The sequence below is a fragment of the Fringilla coelebs genome, assembly GCF_963513975.1.
Source record: "Fringilla coelebs genome assembly, chromosome: 9".
Classification (NCBI taxonomy): domain Eukaryota; kingdom Metazoa; phylum Chordata; class Aves; order Passeriformes; family Fringillidae; genus Fringilla; species Fringilla coelebs.
In genome coordinates this window covers 31,011,920-31,033,870 of record NC_140067.1, presented here as the reverse complement: position 1 = coordinate 31,033,870, position 21,951 = coordinate 31,011,920, and the positions used below count along the sequence as shown (strand labels likewise).

General features: G+C 55.8%; 1 protein-coding gene across 7 annotated transcripts in view; it reads right to left on the bottom strand.

The window, feature by feature from the left end:
• Nucleotides 1-108: 108 nt before the first annotated feature.
• NOS1AP (nitric oxide synthase 1 adaptor protein) overlaps nt 109-21,951 on the bottom strand; it is a 42,651-nt gene continuing 20,808 nt past the window's right edge. The window contains exons 3-12 of one of the 7 annotated variants that reach the window (XM_084211791.1): nt 13,707-13,799; nt 13,253-13,326; nt 12,578-12,686; nt 12,256-12,397; nt 10,973-11,112; nt 10,247-10,414; nt 8,170-8,335; nt 7,472-7,621; nt 2,341-2,608; nt 109-2,241 (exon numbers count right to left, since the gene is read on the bottom strand). In XM_084211791.1, coding sequence (XP_084067917.1) covers nt 1,749-2,241; nt 2,341-2,608; nt 7,472-7,621; nt 8,170-8,335; nt 10,247-10,414; nt 10,973-11,112; nt 12,256-12,397; nt 12,578-12,686; nt 13,253-13,326; nt 13,707-13,799 — 1,803 coding nt within the window. In that variant the 3' untranslated portion in view covers nt 109-1,748. Of the gene's footprint in view, nt 2,242-2,340; nt 2,609-4,319; nt 7,622-7,730; nt 7,866-8,169; nt 8,336-10,246; nt 10,415-10,972; nt 11,113-12,255; nt 12,398-12,577; nt 12,687-13,252; nt 13,327-13,706; nt 13,800-21,951 lie in introns of those variants that run through there. The other 6 variants (XM_084211792.1, XM_084211793.1, XM_084211794.1 and 3 more) reach the window with 6 other exon arrangements.

Sequence of the window (21,951 nt, the reverse complement as noted above, 5' to 3'; positions counted from 1 at the left end):
TCCAGTCGCGACACCACCAAACTCCCTCTCCGCCCCCTGGCTCCCCACCAGGATGGCGCCAGGGTCGTGCAGGGTGTCCTCTCCCATCAAAGGAATGCCACACATCAGTAGGTACAAAAGAAAAAAAAATTTACTGTGCAATCTGCATCTCTTGTCCCAAACCACACACACGCACCCTGACAACATAAACAGAGGGACTGGACTGGCTGTGAGTGACAACCCTCAAGGGGAAGGTTCCCTTGGGATCACAGCGATTGAAGATACCGGTTCTTCAGAGAGGGGCTACGAGCCCTGGTTTCCATCAACACCTACACTGTAGTGCACACCTGGGCAGCACACACACTGTCTGTCTGGGGGTGGAGGTGGCCATGCACGCTGTGATCACATTGTCAGGGTGTGTGTCACCTCAGCACTGAACGTGGACTCTGTGCAATTCCGAGGCCCTTCACTCTTGAGCAGGGCTTTCCCAGAGCAGAGAGCTGCAGGGCCCCAGGGCCACCACACCAACAGCAAGGACATGGGTGGCTGCTCCCAGGGCAGCGGATCCATGCTGACAGCTTCCTTCCTTTAGCAGGATAGCATGGCTTTGGGTGGTGGAAGACATTTCTTCAGCCCAACCACCCTGTGTGGCCCAGAAGGAGCTGTGAGCAGGCCCATCCATGAGCTCCTGGGTTCCTCCAACCCAGCCTGGGGCTTTGGAGCTTTTCCTCTGAAAACAACCTTTGTGGTGAGGATGTACATAAAAGCTCTAAGTAAAAAGTTCCATCTGACAGCTGCTGCCTTGCATTGGCACAAATGTCCCCAGGCTGGCTAATCCCTCCGTAATCCATGGCGAAACAGTCATACAGCAGTATCAGAGGACCATGTGGCTTTGTGTGTCCCAGTCTCGCAGAGACCACTGTCCCAGAAATTAAAGGGGAGCAGTGACACTGACTCACATGGAGAGGGCTGCTTGCCTGGACAGCTCTGTTCATGGTGGCTGGGATGAGACCAGGAAACAAGCAGGAGCTGGAAGGGGGTCTCACAGAGAGCGCAGCTCCCTGCCAGAGTCCACTGGCCAGCAGCTGTACAGCTTCAGGTACCCAGCCCTGCACCCTGCCACAGCCCAGGACTACTGCATCTGGGACTCCACTGCAAGGAGATGGCACTCAGCAGAGTAACACCACAAGGTCAGCACCTGGAGAAGGCCCTAGACACATCTGCTGTCCTGGTTCATTGGCACCAGGGCTGCGTGAGCCTGCTGGTACCCCAGGACAGGCTATCTCAGCAAGCACATGGTGTTACCTGTGAAATCCTATGGACCAAGGCAGCAAGTGCAGGTACAGGGAAGTATGTGGTGCTTGTGGGATGCTCACAGGATGCTCGCTCCAGCAGAGCCAATGGGGTTTGGGGCAGGCTGGCACTTCTACCCCCACGCATACCCCTGGTTCCCAGGTCAGCAAGGCTCCTGGCTGCAGACAGGGTGGCAGTGGCACTGTGGCAGGACAGGAGCTTGGCACTGACCAGGGTGAATAGGGGGCCAGAATGGGGCTGCAGAAGCCATGGCAGGACAGGCTGTGCTCCTCCTGGGAATGTGGGGAGAAGCAGGTTGTCATGGCTCTCCAGAGCCCACACTGGGCAGCAAATGGCTCGTTCCACTCCAAGGCTTCCCCCTTTCCAAAATAATCACCCCAAAAAAGGCAAGTGGCAGTGAGAGACAAGTCTGGGAGAGCCAGCCCCCATGGCACCCCTGTCACAGCTACCCACTGCTACTCAAAGGACAGTAGGTCGGGATGGGCCCCCTCCACCTCCCAGCCAGGGGTACATGGCTCTGGCCGCCCTGTGCTCCCTGGTTGCTCGTGCTCTAGCCCCGGTCTCCGTGAGGGCTTCTCTGTGCTGGGTGACATCTCAGTGGCCCTCTCACCCATTTGCCACTGGCTCTCCTGGCGGCCCTTATGGATGAGGTCAGGCACGGGTAAGGCACTGGTAGGCTGGTTCCCGCTGGGCTCTAGGGCACCAGTTACACTGAGGACACCAGGGCATTCTGGAGGAGACGGGTCCCCCATCCCCAGCTGCTCCTCTGCGGGCTCAGGGTGAGCTGTGGGTGGTTCGGGGGGCTCCTCGGTGCCACTCCTCGTGCTGGTCCCCTCCGGCTGCGGAGCAATGAGCATGTCCTGGGGAGTCTTCAGGGCGCGCGGCGTCCGCTTCTTGGTGATGGGGGGTGGGGGTTCCAGCCGGGGAAAGGCCTCCAGCCCCACAGCCCTGCAAGCACATAGGGACAGCTGCATACAGCCCCACGCCAGGCCCCTCTGGCCCATCCCAATGGCCCTGGCGCGGGGTGCACGCTGCGGGGACACTCACCCGCCCTCAGCGGCCGGCTGTCCCGTGCCCAGCACAGCGCCCGCGCTGGCGTTCACCTCCATGGCTCCCACGGCGGGCAGGCCGGCCGGCTCCCTGCGGCGCAGCAGGTCGTTCACCTTGGCGCCCACGGCCTTGCCCAGGTTGCGGAAGTGCTGGCTGCCCGCGGGCCGGCAGGGCTGGGGCGGGGTGCCCGCCGCGGCAGGGACGTGCTGTGCCCGTGGCGTGGGCGCCGTGCTGGCGCTGGCGTTCTCAAACATGCTCTGGTCCACTGGAGGGGGTAAGGGAACAGAGAGGATGTGAGTCACGCTGGAGGGGGATCCCAGCAGGGCCAGCCCACCAGCACCGGGGGAACACAGTTTTGGGGACTGGGAGGATGTTCCTACAGCTCTGCAGAGGCTGTGGGCAGCCAGGCTATGCCAGGGCTGCGCAGGGCAGTGCATGCACAGGGGACTAGTGTGGGGCAAGAGAGGGTAGGAGTGAGCCCAGGGCCCCACGCTGGCACTGCCAACACACCGAGAGCTTCTCTTACCTGACACCAAGCGACTTGGGAAGCAGGTTGTGGAAAAAGAGAGAGTGAGCAAGCATTTACCAGGGGAATGCCAAGGGAAGAGGCCTGTCCCTTCCACACTGCCAGGTGAGGCATGCTGCCAGCCCCCTGCTCAGATACGTCACACTACCTGAAGAGATGGGACTCACATGGGGGTGGGTCCCTTGTCAGCCACACCCTGGTAAAGCCACAGGGCCTTCTCTGGGGACACCCACGGTGTGGGTTCTGCACTGCCCACCCCACCATGGCTCCCTCAGCTCAGCCCAGGCTGGGTCCCTGTGGTGGGTGGCAGCAGGTGCTTGCAGAGGAAAGGGCTCTGCAATCAAACCCCGCCTCTGAGCTACACTGGCTTCCTCCACTATGTCTTCCTAGCAAGAGTCCTTGAAGCTGTGGGGGCTGCCCCCAGGAGTGCCAGCTCAAACCCCCTTGGCTGCCTCCATGTCAGAGTGGGTCTGTGTGATGGCTCCAGCTACTTCCTGGGTGAGCCTGGTGCTGTTCTGGGGCCTTGCCTGCCCATCAGCATCCTCTGCCCAACTCTACCTCTGCATCCCGGGGGCACATACTGGGACAGAGACAACCACCTCCACATCCCACGGCACAGGCAAAGAGGAAGGATTCCCAGCACTGCTCCAACCTCATGGTGGGCCGGACTCTTACAGGGACCCCCAACTCACTGCAGGCCCTTTCCTCTGCATTCTGTGGCCCCACAGTCCTGCTGAACAGCTCCCTGCCTGCACCTGCAGCATCCACCAGCCCTAGGGTCCATCCTACAGCTATTCATCTGCACCAAGAGAGCCACCCAGCAGTGCGTGGGCAGCTTCTCCTCCAGCCTGGACACCAGCTCTTGGGAGTGTGAGCAGCCTGACAACCTCTTGAAGAGCTCTCTTCTGGCTCCTCAGATGACTGCCAGCCCCTGAGAGGGCCAGGCTGACCAGCAGCAGAGCCAGCATTATGGTCCAGGACAAACTCACTGCTTCTAAGTGCCAGCCTGTGCTCCAGCGTGGCTACCAGAGCCTGTTGTGTTGCCCTATCTTCCCCACACCATGGCTGCTCAAGACCCAGATCTAGCACAGCTCCCAGGAGGGCTACAGCTTCAAGGAGTTCTGCTGCAGGCCCGAGGTCCTGGGGGAGCAGGAGTTCAGGGCACAGGAGGTTGCAGCCCCCGGGGTGTCCATGCAGCCCCAGCAGCCAGGCGGCTGCCACGGGAGGGCACTGCTCCATCACTCCTGCCAGCAGCACAATGAATTGTTTCAGGAGCAGTCAGCTCCTGCCGGCGTGCTACTTTTGCCTACACAACACTTTTGCCATCCTTTAAGAGAGGCTCTTCCCTACTTTTCCTTCTCCAGCTGCCAAAAATTTCCCGAGCCTCTGGAAGTGCCGATTAGCATCTCTGCATCTCTGTGGGGAGTTCTGCAGATGCCAGGAAGCCCCTGGCACCCTCCAGCTGTTGGATCAGCCCTGAGACAAGCCTGTGCTGTGGAGTGGCTGAAGGGCAAGACTGAAACACCTCTACTCCTAGCAACATTCTGGGCACCTTGCTCTCGTGGGCATCCTGTGGCTAGCACCACAAGCAGGGGTCCCACAGGAGAAGAAGCTTAGGTTGGAGGGGGTCTCTGCAAGGCCAGAGGATGCCACTGCTGGTGCTGGCACCCAGCACGGAGAGGGAAGGAAGTACAGAAAGAGAGAGTCACTGAGAAGAAAGAGACAACAGAAAGCCTTGAGAAATAGAAAGATTTATTTAGCAAAAGCCAGTTGACTAATGACAACACCCAAGGGTTAAGTGCACTTACATTGACAGATTGGCTTCCCAGATAGATTCAACAGTTAGTAATATGACAGTTGTAGGAAAAGAAAGGACAAAAAATATAGCTATAAAACCCCTGTCAAGGTCCCTAACAAAAGTGAGAGGCTAGAGAGGAGTCTTGGAGGCAGCACTGACTTAGGAGGGGTCATTTACATGTGTACACCCATGGTGCAGCATGAGGCTGGCAGGATCCCACCTGGCCCTGGCAGCACCCCCTCGGCCTGTGGGGCACCTGCCCCTGTCCCCTGTGGGCAGAGCGTGGGGCAGGAGCCTGAGGCCACATCTGGTCCTGACAGCCCCTCACAGGACATGGCCTGAGCTCTGTGTGTGCAGCAGGGATGGACTGGAGAACTGGCTCAGGAGATGGCTCCCCCCACCTGCTTCCTGAGGCAGCCTGGAAGAGACCTCTGGCCTGCTGTGCTCCTTTTAGGCTCTCCCTTCATCTGCCCCCTGTGTACAGCTGAGCTCCTGCTTTTCTTTCCCCTGACGATCTCCCACATGGAAATCCCTGTCCAAGCTCAACCATCCCTACCCTGTAAGCACCATGCCTTGTGCATGCTGTCATGCCCACTTCTTCCTCCTAGCTGGACACACCTTGCACCCCTTGCTTTCACCTTCAACTGCTGCGAGCTTCCAGTGGCATGTTGGGTCCCCAGCAGAGGGAATGGCACACACAGCTGTCCCCACAGCCATGTGGGACAGGGCATATGAAGGCAGTGGTGCTGAGAGGACAGGAGCACCACATACCAAACAGTACTCTCTCTCCCTCTGCCTGCTCTGTGGCTGCTGCAGAGCTCCCCTGGACACCAGGGCACTGCTGGGGACACTGAAACACGTCCTTCTTTCCTTCCCACTACACCCTCTTGCTCCTCAAATCCACCCAGTCCTGTCATGTGGTGAAGGGTGCATAGCACAGCTCGTGCTGACCCCGGGGGTCTCATCCACACACTCCTCAGCAGTTCTCAGTCCCAAGGGAATCAGGGAAGAGAGAAGTGATGGACTTTCCTCAGCAGCCAGGCTAAGCCCTGAAGGAGAGCAAGAGGTGGTGTCAGCCAGGGGTAAGTTGCAGGCAGATTGAGCAGAGACAGAGCTGGCGAAGGTGAGAGCAGCAAGGAAGCAACAAAGCAAAGCAGAAGCAGGATAGGAGGGAGGATGGGGAGGAAGACAACTGTGCCAAATCCCCACCTCATCGAGTGCTTCCACATGAAGCAGGATGGACATCAGGACTTTGGTTCATACCCCTTCCAATCTTGGCCTCTTAGAGGCTCAGCACCAGGCAGGTGATAAAAGTGTTTGCAGAAAAGGAACAAGCTCTGGATCCCTTGGAGGCCCCACAGATGGCATTCAGCCATAAGTGTCTCGAGGGCTGGTAGGGGACCCCTGAGATGCTGGATTCACTTTTCCAGAGGGTGCAAACCAGAGATGTGATGAAGCACCCCTGCAGACACCAGCAGTTCACTCCCCATTGAGGGTTCATCCCTGAAGATGCCAATGCCAGCACTGCAGCTCCCAGCCTTGGTGTGGGGCAAAACAACTACCTGGAAATGGGAGGGTTTGTCTATAAAGCAAAGCAGGCAGTTTGTGGTGATCAGAAGTGCTTGAAAATGTGACTTGAGAGCATGAAAAAGGCTTTGAAACCTGGCAGCTGTGCCAAGGAGACAAAGGATTAGATGATGAGGGGGAAGACACTCCACAGCTGGATGCTGCATGCCCTGGCTTCCTGCTCCACACTGCGCTGTGCCTTCCTCTCTGCTCCATAGCCTGGCAGAGGAGCGGGCTCTGCCTACACACCCTCCACCTGCATTGCCATAGATAAACCCTGTCCTGAAACTGCCACATCCCCCTGCCAATCACTACCTGCACCTGGCCAGCCTGTGCAACTTCATCTCACCCCTTCAAATCCTTTCCAGGCTCCTCGCCACTGTCCCTCACTGCCTCACTTCTCACTCACAGACCAACTCTGACAGTGCACCATCACCAACCCTCATGGCCCTGTACTTGTCCCCCACCCTGCCCACCATGCAGAGAGCCAGACCAGTTGCTCTGTCCTTGCTCACCACCTTGGAGCTGCCCCCTCAGTCCCTTCTGTTCCTGCTCACTGCCCTAGACTGCTCTCCCATTCCCACAGTAAAACCCCTCCTCTGCTTTACTGCTTCCCCAGCAGCAGCAGAGGCTAATCCAGCAGAAGTCCCTTACCTCTGCCTGACCTTGACAAACAGTTTGAAGGGAGACAGGGCTGGGGGGGGGGCACAAGGAGCTGTCAGCTCTGTCTGCTGCAAAGCAGGGATGCTGCAGCTCAGCACACAAGCCCAAGCATGCCAGAGCACAGCGCGCCCGGCACGTGCCCCGGGCACGGCTCCATCCTTCCCCTCCAGACACTCCCGACTGGGCGCTGGAATCCTCCTGCTCCCTTCTCCCCCGCCTCCCTCTGGGCTGTGCCATCCCTGCCAGGGCCATGGGGCTGCGGCCAGGGTCCTTCCCAGCTCCAGCAGCTCCTGGCTGCTCTGCACCACCTCCTGCTGACCCCTACACCGCGATCTCGTCCTCCAGGCTGTCGCCCAGGTCCTGCCTGGGCTGGACGTGGAGCAGGCGCGGTGGTTCCTCCTGGGACCAGGAGTCGCGCTCCTCGCTCTCGTCCGTGTTGGACTCGTACTCGGAGGCGATGCCCGACTCGCGGAACTTGATGAGCTCCAGGCTGCCCAGGGCTGGCTCCGGGGCGGGCGGCCCCGAGTCCGGCAGAAAGCGGTAGCACTCCAGCTTCACCAGACAGTCGTTCCTACCTATGGGGCTGCCCATGGTGCTGGGGAAGGCCGAGCTGGGGCCCAGCGACGGCGGGTGGGTGTCCTCGGGCTGCGGGGTGGTCGGGTCGCAGAGGACGGGGAGGGCATTGGAGCGGAAGGTGATCTCCAGCAGACTGTCCTGGGAGCCTGCTGCAAGAGAAGGGCACGGCTAAGAGGCCCAGCTTGCCTGGGCATCCACAGCTGGCTGCACACTGGCCAGAGGAGGACAGTCTGGGGTCATTTGGGTATCAACCTCTCCACTCTGGCTGTTTCGAGGGGCTTATTTGGTGTCACTAATGCCAGGAGCTGCTGCTGGCCAACAAAGGGCCAGTTCTCCAGGACAAGAAGTTAACTATCTTCCATCCCAGCTCCTGCAGAGAGCTGATGGTCACATCTGTTGGAGAGGAAGGTCAAATAGGGGCTCTTGGGCAGGTATGGAGCTGGCCTGGAGCATGCAGCCACTGGGGAAAGCGGACATACAGCTGATGGAGGTAGGTGACTACCTGTCCATACAGCCCTCCCCAAGCCCCTTCCCATGCTGCATGCATGCACACACACAAGCCAGGCCAGAAGGGCACAAATATCCCTCTGAACAAAATAACTGGAAATGCACAAAAAACCCCAAGAAAAACACCTGCATGCATGTCCCCAAAGCCCAGACTAGCTGCGAGGGGAGAGGAATGGGCGGCAGCGCTTACTGGTCGTGTTTCCTGCCAGCTTCAGCTCCAGCTCCTGCACCTGTTTGACCAGGAGTGAGATGTGCTGCAGCAAGTCCTTGTTCTGGAGCAGGAGCTGGTGCACACGAGCCTGGGCCTCCAGCCGTGCCGCTGCTTCTGCTGCCAGCTGGTCCTTCAGCAGGTGCACCTGGACAGGACACAGCGGGTGAGCATGGGCAGATGCTGTTCCAGGGTTGAGGGCTTCACCTTTGGCCATCCCAACCCATGATGTGATGAAGCAGCCATTCCCTGCAGGTACTGCAGATGTGATGGGGAGTGTGTGGGTGGTGTCACACCAGGACTCAGCACATTGTCCCCTGGCCTCCCTGATGGAAAAGCTCAAGGCCAGGTGGGCAGCACTGGCTGAATTGTCAGTGGTGCACGTGAGCTGCAGATATGCATGGAAAGGGTAGCCCAGGAGGAGCCAGATGGATGCAGCAGAGGAGACATGCTCGACCGACTGGATGGTGCTGCGGGTCTGTGAGGGCGCAGCAGTGCAGTGGAGCTGGCCCTGGAAAAGCTGTCTTTTTGGGAAGCTTTCCCAGAAACAGGGCCCAGCCAGTGGCCTCTGTCACAAAGAGGGGCTGGAGCACCAGAGATGGCAGGCTGCTGCTGCTGAGGGGTGCTGGCTCTCAGGTGTGAGCCAGCTGCTCAGCCTGGCCCTGGGAAGCAATGCCTGCAGAGAGCCCACAGGCAAGACCACCACTGATTTCAGCACAGCTACCTCTGTGCAAACATCTGCGCCCCCAGAACCACGCCCCTGAGGGCAGACAGCCTGGAGCTCCTGCCCAGGGCAGCCCTCTGATCTGCATTCGAGCAGGAGAACCCCAGAAATGCACACTGCACAAGGGAACAGCAGTGACCTGGGGGCCACTTTGGCTCAGCACCCCTTCCTGGCATCTACCCACAGCTCCTACAACTGCTCCAGGAAGGACTGGAACCAGAAAAGCACAGATTTACAACTAAACAAACAAACAAACAAACAAACAAACAAAACAAACAAACAAAAAACCCAAAACCCAAAAACAAAACAACCAAAAAAAAAACCCCTAAAAATCAAACAAAAAAAAAAAAATCCAAAACAAAAATAACCCGAAAACGAAAATATCCCCACCCAACACAAAAGGCTTTTTTACTGTGGCCTAGCAAGTGACCTTGAGGAAGAAGAGAAAGCTCTCTGTACCTGAGCTGCTGTGAGCTGCTGCTGCAGCTGCAGGGCCTCTGAAGCTGCCCAGTTGGGGGCCACCTGCCCCCACAGATGGGTACCAGGAGGCAGTGCCAGCTGTGCCAGCAGGCAGCTGCTGCCCAAATGTGCCAGCAAGGTGGCACAGCAGTGTCCTTGGCAGAGCCGAGCCAGAGCACAGCAAGCCTGGGACTGACAGGAGACCAGGCAAAGGACTGGGATTTACAACCTTCCACAAAGCCAGAGCAAGAGCAAGGGTTGCAATATTTTACACTTAAGCAGGCACCACGGAGCCTTTTGGATTGTGAGCAACACTATACTTGGACAGACACAAAGGATTCCCCAATAATGGAGATCCCTCTTCCAGGGGGGAAAGCAACTTGGCAGTCTATGACCCCAAAAGGCATGTGGGCTCTGGAGGCAGCAGCTCAGTCAAAACTGATCAACAAATACTGATTTACTGATGAGAAAGCAGCAAAGCCACGGGGCAGCACAGAAAGGCTGCTGGAGCCCATCGCTGGGGCCATGAAAAAAGTTGATGAATTGCAGCTAGCTCAGTGCAGGGTCAGGGAACAAGTAAAGCTCAGGTATTGAGTTGGATAAAGCAGCCAAGCTGCTTCAATGAGAAATAGCTGCATGGAGAACGAGCTGCCAGCTGCACAGGCCAGGCATACCAGTCACTGGAGCAGGGCACTGGTGAGCATACAGGGGCCAAAGGCCCCAGACACCTGGCGGCAAGCACCTCATGGAGCTCCCTGCCCATGGAGCTGCCTGCCTTCAACGCTGCCTCCAGGCAGGAGACTCCAGCAGCCCCAAGGGGTTCAGGAGTGTGCCCCAACCCTGCCACCGCCCCTGGGAAAGAATGGAGGGGAGAACCTGTGCCACGGCCACTTGTGTCTGCTGCTGCTGCTGCTGCAGGAGTTGCTGGAGAAGCTGCATCTGGTGGTGGGCAGAGAGGGGTGTTCCCAGGTCGGGCAGCTGGGCAGATGAGGGCAGCAGCATCTTGGGTGATGCTGTCAGGATATCTTCAGGGTGGAGGCAGTCCTGCAAAACACCAGTGTTGAAAGTGTGATCCCCTGGCACTCACCTCAGAAAGCCACCGGGCACACACGAGCTTTGGCACGGAGCAGCCACGCTTAATACCCAGAAAAGAAGCAGCTGCATTTATAGCTAATGCACACTTTGCTGAGGGTGCTTACAACCCTTGAAAACAGTACTTTTTCAGTTTCAACAACAACCCACATACTTTTGTAGAAGATTCCCAAAAAGGCTGATGCTTCCTGTGGGAATTTCCACTGTATCAAAAAAGTCTTTTATTTTTGTGTTTTTGGTGGAAAAAGAGTCCCTATCAGCTCTGCCCCAAACCCTTTCCGTGTGGCTGCACATAGCTGAGCCTCGGCACAGCTCTCTCCCCTGGGCCCCAGCCAAAGGGCAGCCCTGCAGCGGCAGACGGCTTTGATCCGGGAGCTGGGGAATGCTGCTCAATCCCTCCCGACCCCTGGGCCCTCGGCATGCAGTCAGAGTCGTCAGAGTCGTGGGGCTGGGGCCGTGCCAGCCCCTGAGAGTGGAGGGCAGGGGCCACGGGCTCGGTGCAGCACCCACCTCCTTGCCCACAGCATCGAGGTCGGTGACGCCGCGGCTGAAGTCCAGGATGTCGGCTCCGGGCAGCGGCAGCTCCACGGCGTCGATGTCGGTCTCCTCGGCAGAGGCGGCCGCTCTCTCCACGCCGGAGAGGCGACAGGCTGCGGGGGCAGGGTCAGGGCAGGGCACAGCCTGCCTGTCCCGGGAGCTCCCCCTGCCCACCGTGGGTGCCCACCGCCCCCGTGCCACCCACCCTCCTGCCCTGGCGGGAAGCAGGTACGGAGAGACGTGGCTGCTCTTCCTGCTGCTGCTCAGGAGGAGGCTTACAGATAAAAACACACCCAGCCCCAGCACACCAAACCTGGGGAAGGGCAGCCAAAAGCCCTGATGTGGGACAAATGGGCCACCAAGAACAGAAAACACAGATAAAGCTGAGGAAAGGTAAACAAGAGATTACGGGAAAGAAAAACAAAAAACAGATGCTCTGAATTCCCCAGGGAGCTGCATATTGTGGCCAGGACATTGTGTGGAGGAAAACCAAACAATGACTGGCCCAGGGCAGCCCAATGATTAGGTCATCAGGACAGCACTGGTTACAGAGGCAAGCAGGAAACCGCAGCCCAGGCCAGGCTGCTCCTGTTGGGATGTGGGGGACTAGCCCACAGCATTGCAGGGCAGAGAATCCACAGACAGGCAGCAGGACCTGCCAGTGTCCCACCTGGGACTGGAAGGGCTTGACTAACCTCTCACAGAACTTCTTCCTCCCCTCCAGCACAGGCACCAGTGCCAAGGAGCAAAGCTGCTTCCTGGGACACTGCTCAGGGTGATGGGGCCGGACCAGCAGCCCCCCAGCCAGGCATCCCTGCACCCTCTACGCAATGGGCAGAGAAGGAGCGGGGTCTGCAGCCTGCCTGCAGCCCTGACAGCGTGATGGGAGAGCACAAACACAGCTATGTCCATTCTGGGAATCGCAGAGAGGAAGGTATGTGCTTGGGGCCCCTTGTGCGGAAGCAGCGAGGGAATGTTTGCAGCATGTGCAGCCAAGCACAGAGCGGAGCCCCGGGCACTGCTAATGGGCTCTCAGCAAGGGGGATGTCTGAGAGGATCACGGCTAACACCTAGAGAAGGTTCCTTGCTGGGCAAGATCCCAGCTTGAGCCTGGAGCACAGCAGGCCAGATTGCTGTGCAAATCCATTGCCCAGAGGTGTCAGCCATCAAGGGGCACCAGGGGAAGGCAGTGCCTCTGTGTCTGCCAGGCTCCGGGGGCCCCACGCCACCCCCGCACCTGCACCTCTGCGGAATACCTGGGACGTCCAGGTCGTCTCCGTTCCTCTCACTGTCTGCGTCCTCCTGGCCGTCGGCGTTCTGCTGGGTGTGCTGCAGGCTCAGCTTGTGGCACACCTCGAACGCCTGCCCCACCGTCCGCACGATGCGCATGGCTTGGCTCTGCCGGGGAGGGGAAGGGACATGGAACTGCAGCTGGGCTGCCTCTGCACGGTGACCCCCCGGGCTGGCACAGCCCTCAGGGGTCTCTGTGCTGCCACAGGGTCTCAGATCCATGGGGCCCTGCCCCAGCTGCTCCACCCTGAGTACACCGGGACAAGATGTGCATCCTGGCATTTTTACCTTCTTCTTGGACTTGAAGACATTGCACCTGAAGACATTGCTAGAGCCATCCCTGGCAATGTAGCTGAAGATCTTTAGGTCCTGGGAGTCATGAGATACATAGAATATCCTGCAAGGACAGAATGGAAGGGAGGATATAAGCATACACATTACCCACATCCCCAAGAGACTGCCAAGACCACAACCAATGCTTCCCATAGCACAGGGTGCTGCAGATGCCCAACCTCTGCAGCACATCCCTGCTAAAGCCCATCAGAATTTTTTTTGGCAGTGGTTTTACCTCAGTGGGGAAAATTTGCAAAGGCAGCACAGGACTTCTCTGCTCAGCCCCCAGGGACAGCATCAGCAGCCCAGGAGCCTCCAGGGATTGAGAAGAGCAAACCCCACTCCTGGCCAGCTCACAGAGCTGGATGCCTTGCCCAGGTGCCTGCTGCTCCTTCCCCAGCATGGCTGGGGGCCTCTCTTGCTCCAGTCTGGCCTCCCTGGGATAGACCCCGCCCCACTCTTGGCTTTTGGGAAGAAGATGGAGGAGAGCTGGAGGCTTTGGGAAGCTCCATGAGCTGCCCTCCGTAGGATGGAGGTGGCTCTCCAGGGCCCAGCCCAGTGCTGGTGTTGTGTGGGCAAGGGGCACAGCAGAGCCATGCAAGCCTCTGTCCCCTCACCCAACAGCCTTACCTGTAGATGGGATCATGCATCACGAGCATTTTGTTCTCGTCCCAGGCCCATTCTTTTTTCTGCAATGAAAGAAGCTGAAAATGAGTACGTCAGATGCTGTCCTTGAGAACAAGGACAGGGCAGAGAGACAGTCCAGGGACATACTTGGGAAGCTCTTGTCACAGCTCTGCTTCTGCTCCCCTGCTACCCTTTGCCAAGGGTCGGGTCCTTTTGGGGACCAGCCACATCCCACATCACCTCCCACAGGGCCCCCTGAGCCCCTTCTGCACCACACCAGGACTGGCTGAGCCACCCTGCAGGAACATGACTCACACAAGGCTGACCCAGCCCATGCCGCCCTCTCCCAGCCCGCCAGAGTTTCCCAGAAGTTCAAGGATGCTGCAAGGTCCCTGCACCAGGAGGGGAGGGGTTGTGCTGCTAAGGCACTGCTGCCCCAGAGACCAGTGCTGCCTACCTTCTTCTTCTTCTTCAGAATGACCTTCACGCCGTCCACCGACACGATGAGATTCACCTTCTTCTTCTTGATATTCTTGGCTTTAAACTCATACTGCGGGAGGTGGAAGAAAACACCTGAATTAGCCTTCCTGTGCCAGGACAGCCCCAGGGAGGGGTGAAGATGCTCCCACAGGAAGGGGCAAGAGGGACAGGAGCAGGTTCTCCTGTCTCCTACATCAACCTGTACATCCATGCTAGGACAGGACAAGGGGTCTTTCTGCCCTGCAGTGTCCCTGTGCCCAGCATGTGGAGGGAGCACACAGTGCAGACCCTGGATGGGGATAATGCTGTACCCAATTCAGGATGCTGCTGGGAATGTTAGCTTGTGTTTCAAAGGCACATGGTCTGCCCCTCTGAAGGGCTGTGCCTCCCCAGAGAGGGACCACCACACCCCCAAGGATCTGCAGCCTGGCTGCGCTTGCCCTGCTGGCTTGTGGCCATCGCTGAGCTGTGGAAAGTGAAATGCCATTTTGAGTTGGGTATTTTTGGGCTCAGTATAAAACTGAAGATGATTGCTGAGGATTCTGCGGATCCCTCCAGGGGAGATGGGATAATGCAATCACCCAACTCAATTAGAAGTCACAGGACAGGAAAAAATCCCAACAGGAACTTCCAAAGATCAGTGACTAAAGACAAAGCTCTGCTCTGGCCTGGGGAGAGAATGAGATTCCCCCAAATCCACCCACTTTGGCATTTAGAGTGTTACAAGCAGGGAGAAGGCTGGCAGAGGAGTAGGCTCAATAAGCAGGACCAACTCATTTGGGCCGATCCTGCTGGGGGACTTTGGAGGAGTCCCACGACTGGTTTGCCACAGGTGCAGCCACATCAGGCACCTGATATGCTGGTCCCACTTGCAGGGAGCTGTGCACAGCCATGGGGGCAGACTCTGTGTGCCCAGAAAAAGCCCTGCATGCTGCCCCTGGCCTGCCTGAGGCAGAGGATTTGCTTCATCCTCTCACCATTTGGGCAGTGTCTCTGCAGAGGGAGCGGCCTCACTGTGACATCTCCAGCAGCGCATGATGCATCTGCTCTGGCAGCCAGAGCCAGCAGGCAGGAGATGCTGCTGGCCCTGACCTGTGATCAAATGATAAAAGACTGAAAGTGCAATTCTTCAAACCATTTGAAGTGGCTGAAGGGGATGGGAGATTCAGAATGCTTGGCAAACAGTGCAGGGAACACAGCTCTGCCCTCCCCAAGCACTGACCAGGCAAGCCCACCCACACTGGGGCTGAAGCCATGGTGATGGGCTGGAGAAAGCAGAGGTCAGGCTCCCACCGTGGCTTTGGTCAGCCTCAGAGCCCCCAGCACATCCCCACATGCTGCTTGCATGGCCCATTCCTCATGGAGAAGGGTCTCACCAAGTGCCACCCCCATCATTGCCAGCAGAGATGAAACTGCATTCAAGACCACCTTCTTTGGGTCATGTCAGGACATTAGACCAGTGCCTGATACCTAACACTAAAGAACTGTCTGGATTTGGCCCTGAAAAGGTGAGCTTTGGCCTGACTACCTTGCAGTAATTGTCCCAGTCCTTTCTAAGGCTCTGCATGTGACCTGCCAGGAGCTGCAGGCTGATCTGGAAGCTCTCTGCAGCATCCAGGGTGACTGCATGGCACCTTGGTGCTGATGCTTGATTTATTGGTCCTAACAAATCACTGATTATACACATCCAGTTGCATTTTGGAGCTCCTGGTGCTGTGGGGTTTCTACTCTGGGCTACCCCGAGTGCAACTGATGTGGGCTTGGAAAAGAGAAAAATTTCTCAGGGTAAGACAGACTATTTGTAGTATGTTTTTTGAGCGAGTAACAGCCCCAGGACAGTGATGCAGACAGACCAGGAGGTTTCAGCAAAGATGCTACCCAGCTCTGGCACATTTCAGGGACAGAATCATGCAGAGCTCCTTGGAGAGCCTTCCACAATCCCTGGCTGCTGGCAAGGGATTCTGCCCAGGCTCACCCTGAGCCTGGCACTGGGGAGTGCTGTGGGAAGAGCTGCTGAGCCTCTGCCACGCTGAAGCCAAAGCCCTCTTGTGCCTGGGTCATGGCAAAACTCCACCAAAACCCACTGGAAGCAAAGAAGTCAAATTCTCAGAAGGGGCAAGCAGACAGATTTGTTAAGCCCTTCCATAAATCCAGGCCTTTATCCTGACACCGACTGGAGAGCCAAGCTCCTTTGCAAGCCTGAGCCATGTGCTTAGAGAGCTGCTGCCCATCCCAGAGCTCATTAGAGCAATCAGCCCAGCAAGCCCAGGCTCTCTAGGACGCTCCCCATGCTCTGCAGCGCAGCCCCAGCCAGCAGCACGCTCATGAACTCCAGCCCTCTGGGGCTCTAATGCAACACCAACCCTGATGCAGGAACAAATCAGCCAGGAGGAGCATTCACCAGGACAGCAGCTCAGCCCAGCTGCCTCTCACATCCCGGGGCTCTGCAGGGAAAGCATGCTGGGTCCCCTGGGCCAGGAGATGTCACTGCTGTTTTGAGGGGCTCCCCAGTTTGGTCTAAGGAAGTGTCAGCTTTGTGCAGTTCCTCTGAGTGAGATCTGAGCCACGGACACTGCAAGGGGTGAAACCATCACCCTTTACTTAAGGGGGCCATGGAAGAACATCTCTGTACAACTGATCAGGACCTCCCTGGCTTGGAGCTGTTCTTGATGACTACTCTGCCCAGGCACAGAGATGTGCTGCGCCTGCCCATGTTTGTCAACGTTCCTCCTTCCGCTGCAAAACAAAGAGAGAAAGCTTAAGAGTGCTGCAAAGCCTTAGGATTTGGCTGTTCTTGCTGCTGGGAGGAGAGCAGCGGTGATGATGGAAATGCCACCAAAGGGTCTCTGAGATGGTCTGCACAGCCACCGCCACTGCTGCTGCACCCAAAACAAGCAGGCACTGGCTGACCCACAGGAAAAGGAAACCCCCGTGTTTCCCAGTCCTTGTTGGGAGTACATCCTGCATTCCCAAAGATGTGCAATAGGAACATCTGTGTGTTTGGGTGCAGGGAGCTGGGTGGCAGCAATTCACCCCACACTTGCTGGGCACTGCACTGGGATTTGGTGATTGCCTCAGGAGAAAAACCACATTTCATCTGTGATTAAGCTCAGCCACCCATGGCTCCCTCTTGGAGAGCTGAATCCTAGCCTACAGCTCAATAAAGAATGGATACAGAAATAATTATCCAGCTTGAAATCAAGAAAGGAAAGAGGATTTGCACAGCATTCCCATGATCCCCTTTGGTTTCACACCATGCAGGATTTCACTGTACTACTTATAACCAATTAAATGCCGTAACAGAAGAGCTTTCTGAGCTTTCAACCCAGCCATTTTGCCCATCTTGGGTATGTTTCTGGACCTTTAAATATCTGTAATAATACTACAAGCTTGGGTTAATTATATTAATTCTTTTTTATAGCTATGTAGCAATACCAGAAGAAAGAGAATAATTAATTTCAGGGAAATACACAGAAAATGGAAAAGGAAACAACAAAATCATCTGTTCCCGGACTTGCACAGCTCCACACTTGGTCTCCAACTGAAGCTCTAAGAGCTGCATTAAAATTTTTGAGGAAAGACTGAAAATGGACATCTGAGATACATCAGTTAAAAAGCCCAGCAACTATTTGAGAAGAAAATCAAAGATGGTCTCAGTAATGCAAAAGAAGTACAAGATCACTCACAAAATCCAACCAACTAAGTGAATAAAGACTATCCCTTAATTTTACCCTGCCCACAAAAAAACACATTCATCTTTTCAAATGGAAGAGAAACATCAACTCCATCAGAGCACAGGAGCCTTCCCATCAACCTCGGGTTAGTGGGAGTCTATTTTCAACATCTGTCTTTTGTGCAGAGTTCAGTATTTAAATAACTTTGGAAGGAAGAGAAGCCAGCTGGTGCATGCATCATTGTGCAACGCACTCCTACTGGCAGAGCATTAAAATTGCCCTTTCTGGAGAACTGAGTTAACATATGTTGCTTAATAGAGAGCACATGTAACCTTGTCAGCTTGGAGTAAAATTATGTATGAATCCGAGAGCGACAGCTATGTGTGAAAAGCAGGGAAAACTCAGCATCCCTAGAAAGATGCTGCCCATCCCTATCAGGCTGTTTCCACACAGCAGAAGTGTGAGAAAACTCGTAACCACGCGCTGCATGCAAGGTCAGGCAGATCAGGCTCTGAGGAGGAGAGATGATATCTTTCTGGATCCATCATCCCCCCACATTCACAAGCATCTGAAAAATGTTAACCTGAATTAAAATGCCCTCATTTCATTCCAGGCCATCTAAACTGCCTCAGGTACAATTTAAGTCTGCCCATTGGCATGGTCTGTAAGTAAGGGAAGGTAACAGGAATGCTTTATGGTGACATTGTGGCAGCAGAATACAAATAAACAGAATATTTTTTAAAGGAAGTTGCTGTAAGTGCATCGAGCTGCCCCTGTTCCCATCCACCCTCTATCCCCCTCCTCAAAACAAAACAAAACAAAAAGAAAAAACAGGAAAAAGGTTACAAGCTTGTACCTTGTATTGGGGAGAGAGCAGTGTTTTGAGAATTCAATTAACAGGGAAAAAGCAATTTCCGCAAAACTCAACGCTGCTCTGTTAGCTCGGGAGGCAGGGGATGAAGATCTGCCATAAGAAAAAGTACAGAAGAGGATGTAATTTTTGCCAGAGAGCTGTATTTGTGTGTGTTTGTGCAGAAAGGACATGGAACTGTGAGCAAAGCTGGGCACAGGGCTGGCTGGGAGCTCTGAGCTCCCCTGCCCCTGGCCGTACCCCCCAGCTCCTCCTGCAGCTGGCTGGCACAGCAGCTCATAAAATGCCTAATAAAATACCTGCCGAGTTAGATTTTAACCCCGGGTCAGGCCGGGCTAATGACAGCCCTCGGGGGAGGAGCGGCGCTGTGCTCTGATGAAGAATTAACTCATTCCAAAATGACAGCCGGGACCGAGTTCAATGGGCGCAGGCTCCACGGCGCCAGCAACGAACGGCTGGGGGGAGGCACACACCTCACAATTCCCGCTGCTGAAAACATGGGGAATGACAGCAAACCTCAGAACCCTCTAGAAGCTTCCCAGGAGGGAAGCCTGAGAAACCTTGCTGGGATCCTAATAGCCGTAATTGGGAGGAATGGCAAACGCAGCTCTGTACAGGACAGGAGGATTTCGCTTTACTGAGCCACACAAAGACATGGCAGCAGCCCCAGCGCCCTGGAATGACTCAGAAGCCACCTGTGGGCTGTGCAGGAACAGGAACCTGCCAGGAAAAGGCCCTTTTTTCCTGGCCAGGGGTGCCAAGCCGTCCTGGGGCTGGGCAGGGAAAGCAAGAGGAGCAGGAAGGCAGCATCAGCTTCCCTCGAGCCCTTTGTGGGGTAAGCACCGGGTCCTGCCAAAGCACCAGGAGCAGACTGCAGCCAGAGCACCTCCTGCCTTCCTTTTTCCTTCTGGTTAACTGGAGGAGAAGTGTGCCTTTCAATTAACTGAAAGAAAAGAGCATTGGAGAGAAGGGGATGATTTTAGATACAGCTTTGGATTAAAAAAGTAGCAGAGAGATGTAACCTGGCCAGAAGCAGCCTTGCAGGTCAGAAGAGTCACAACCATGCAAGCTGTGATACTGTGTGGTGTCCAGCAGCCAGCTGGGCAGGGAGCAGAGGCAGAGCCCAGGGTCAGAAGGGTAGGGCAGCAGAGAGCCAGAGCCCTGCCAGGGGATCCAGCACTCCCTGCTGCTGCAGCCTGCTGCCCCCAGAACAGAAAGGCACCTGCCAACTGCCCCGGCCCACGGCTCCTCCAGCCCTGCCGGGGGAGCAGCACGGGTGTGAGGGGTTGGAATGGCTGGAAAGCAGGGCACCTCCCAGGAGGGCACACAGCTCCATCCAAAAGGCATTTCTGAGCAAGGCTTCAGAGTATCTGACAGTCCAGCGCTCAGGGCTGCACTTTATGCCCTCAGGGGACTCGGGCTGGCTGAAGAGGAGCACACTGAAGTACCTGCTTAGCCTGCTAATGTGATCAGCAATAAACGGCCTGAAAGCCATTTTTACAGCACAGCTAAGAGCCATGCTGCCCAAGTGCTGTGCTGCTGCCTGTGTCTGAGGACTCCCATGCCCTTCACTGTGGGATCCCACTGCACCCCAATTCCCCTGTGCATCTGTAAATCTGGCCATGACTATGCTCATGCTCCACACACAAGCAGGGCACTTGCCATGGGATGCCAGCAGCACCTCCCTGCTCTCTCCAGGAGCTGGGATACAAAGAGGAGAAAAGCGGGGAAATTTGGGGATCTCCTCAGTGTGGTCATTTTGCTTGGGCTCCCTGCTCCTGCCACCAAATCTGAGGACAAAAGCAGCCCATGGCACTCACACTTGGAGCAGGGATGGGTCCCACTGTGGGGCACAGAAACGTGGAGATAGCTGGGGCCAGAATGAAGGTTCTCAGCCATTCCATTGGCAGACTGTCAGCATGGCATGGCCAACATGCTGGACACCTCTGCTACCCTGATAGTTTGGGTTTAAACTATTCCTCAGGATTAAATTTCCCCTATCCTCCTGCCTAAACCCCACTGCTGGTGGTTTTAGCACAAGCTGGACGTAAATTTAAGGCCACAGTAATTTTGAAGGGAGGAAGAATAATGAAGTACTGGGTGCTTGTTCTCGGGCTTAATGATGCTTTTTAAAACTCTTCCACAGTTCCTGGGAGTTTGCATTTGCACATATGGGAAATGCAGCTCTGAGGTACATGTGTTTGTCTGAAATAGATGTGATTTTGGTTTGCACTGACAAGGTCAGTGTCTATTTTCCCATCCAACTTCAGGTTTAATTTTGGTAAGCGTCTGTGATGGTTGTGCGTACCGATGGGTAAAAATGGGAATCAGGCTAAAAATACCCATGTTGTGAGAGCAGTAGAGCAAAGCTAAGGTTGCTGCTTCAAAACCACCCCAGGATTGCAGCACACCCATCCATCACACAAAATATGTTTTCCAATAACATCAAATGCCTTCTGCTCGGTTTGCTATTTCCTCCCAGAGAGCTGCCTCCATCCGCTTCCTCCAGCCTCCCCTCACTACCTCCGAGTTTCACAAGTTGAGGTGGCAAACTGGGACACACTCACGAGCCATCTGCAGGAGAAGCAGCTTCACAGGAAGCTCAGAGAAATCAGAACGGGTAAGAATGAAATCAGTATCAGTCACAGGGTTAAATGGAGAAAGCTAACAGGCAACAACTTATGCTAACCCTTTCTTTTGAAGACTTCCATTTGCAAGATGATTAACCTCCCTTACAAGAAATCCTCAGGCATTCCATACCTCTCTGTGCGTTTTTTTTTAAACACCCTTAAATCAGAGGTTCAAAGGAGGCCTGAGGCGCAGCAGCAGCTTGCTGCGTGCCACGGGAGCCCACGGGGGATGCAGCAGCAGCACTGTGTCACGAGGGATGCAGTGCTGGAGCAGGAGCACACCTCCCAGCTGCATCCCTCAGTTCCACCAGCAGCTCCCCAAAGCCACCGAGGTCCCTGTGCAAGTGCTACTGTTCATTCCATGGGGGCTTGACTAATACCGAGCTTATGAAAGCAAGCTGGGGACTCCAGCCTAGCCATGAACTTCTGGTGCAGCCTGGGCATATCCAGTGACAACTCTGAGTGGGAAAAACAGCACCTCTCAGCCAGGCATGGAGGCCAGTGAAGACCCTGCAACAGGCTACCCCCCAGCCTTGGAAACATCTCCAAACAGCTTTCAGAAATCCAAGGAAGCACGGGCTGGACCCGTGTGGGAGGTGGCAAGGCAAGCTCCCCCCTGCCCTGACATGCTGCATCTCTGGTGACCACACCGGGGTGTGAATGAGCCGGTGTGTGGGTGCATGTGGGATACTGGTCAAACTGGTTACAGAGATGACAGCCGGGCTTTGAGCTGCTTCCTGCAGGCAAGGAGAACAAGGACGGGCTCTGTGTGCATCTGCAGGCAGCGCTCTCGCTCTGCTCCTCACAGCCCGGCAGGGAGAACACAACAAATGAGCTGTACACGTTTAATATTTACCACCTGCTGCTAGAATAAGCAGAAGTGCATTCCTTGGAAAGCCCGTATCTGACTGGAATTTGGGCTATTTTTAATTAGACATGCATTGGTTTGACCTATGCAGGCAGAGGCAGCAGAAGTTGTTTGGTGCAACCACCCTTTAAAGAAGGCGAGGAACTACAGGAGCCTGGAAATAGCTCTGTTCTTCCAGC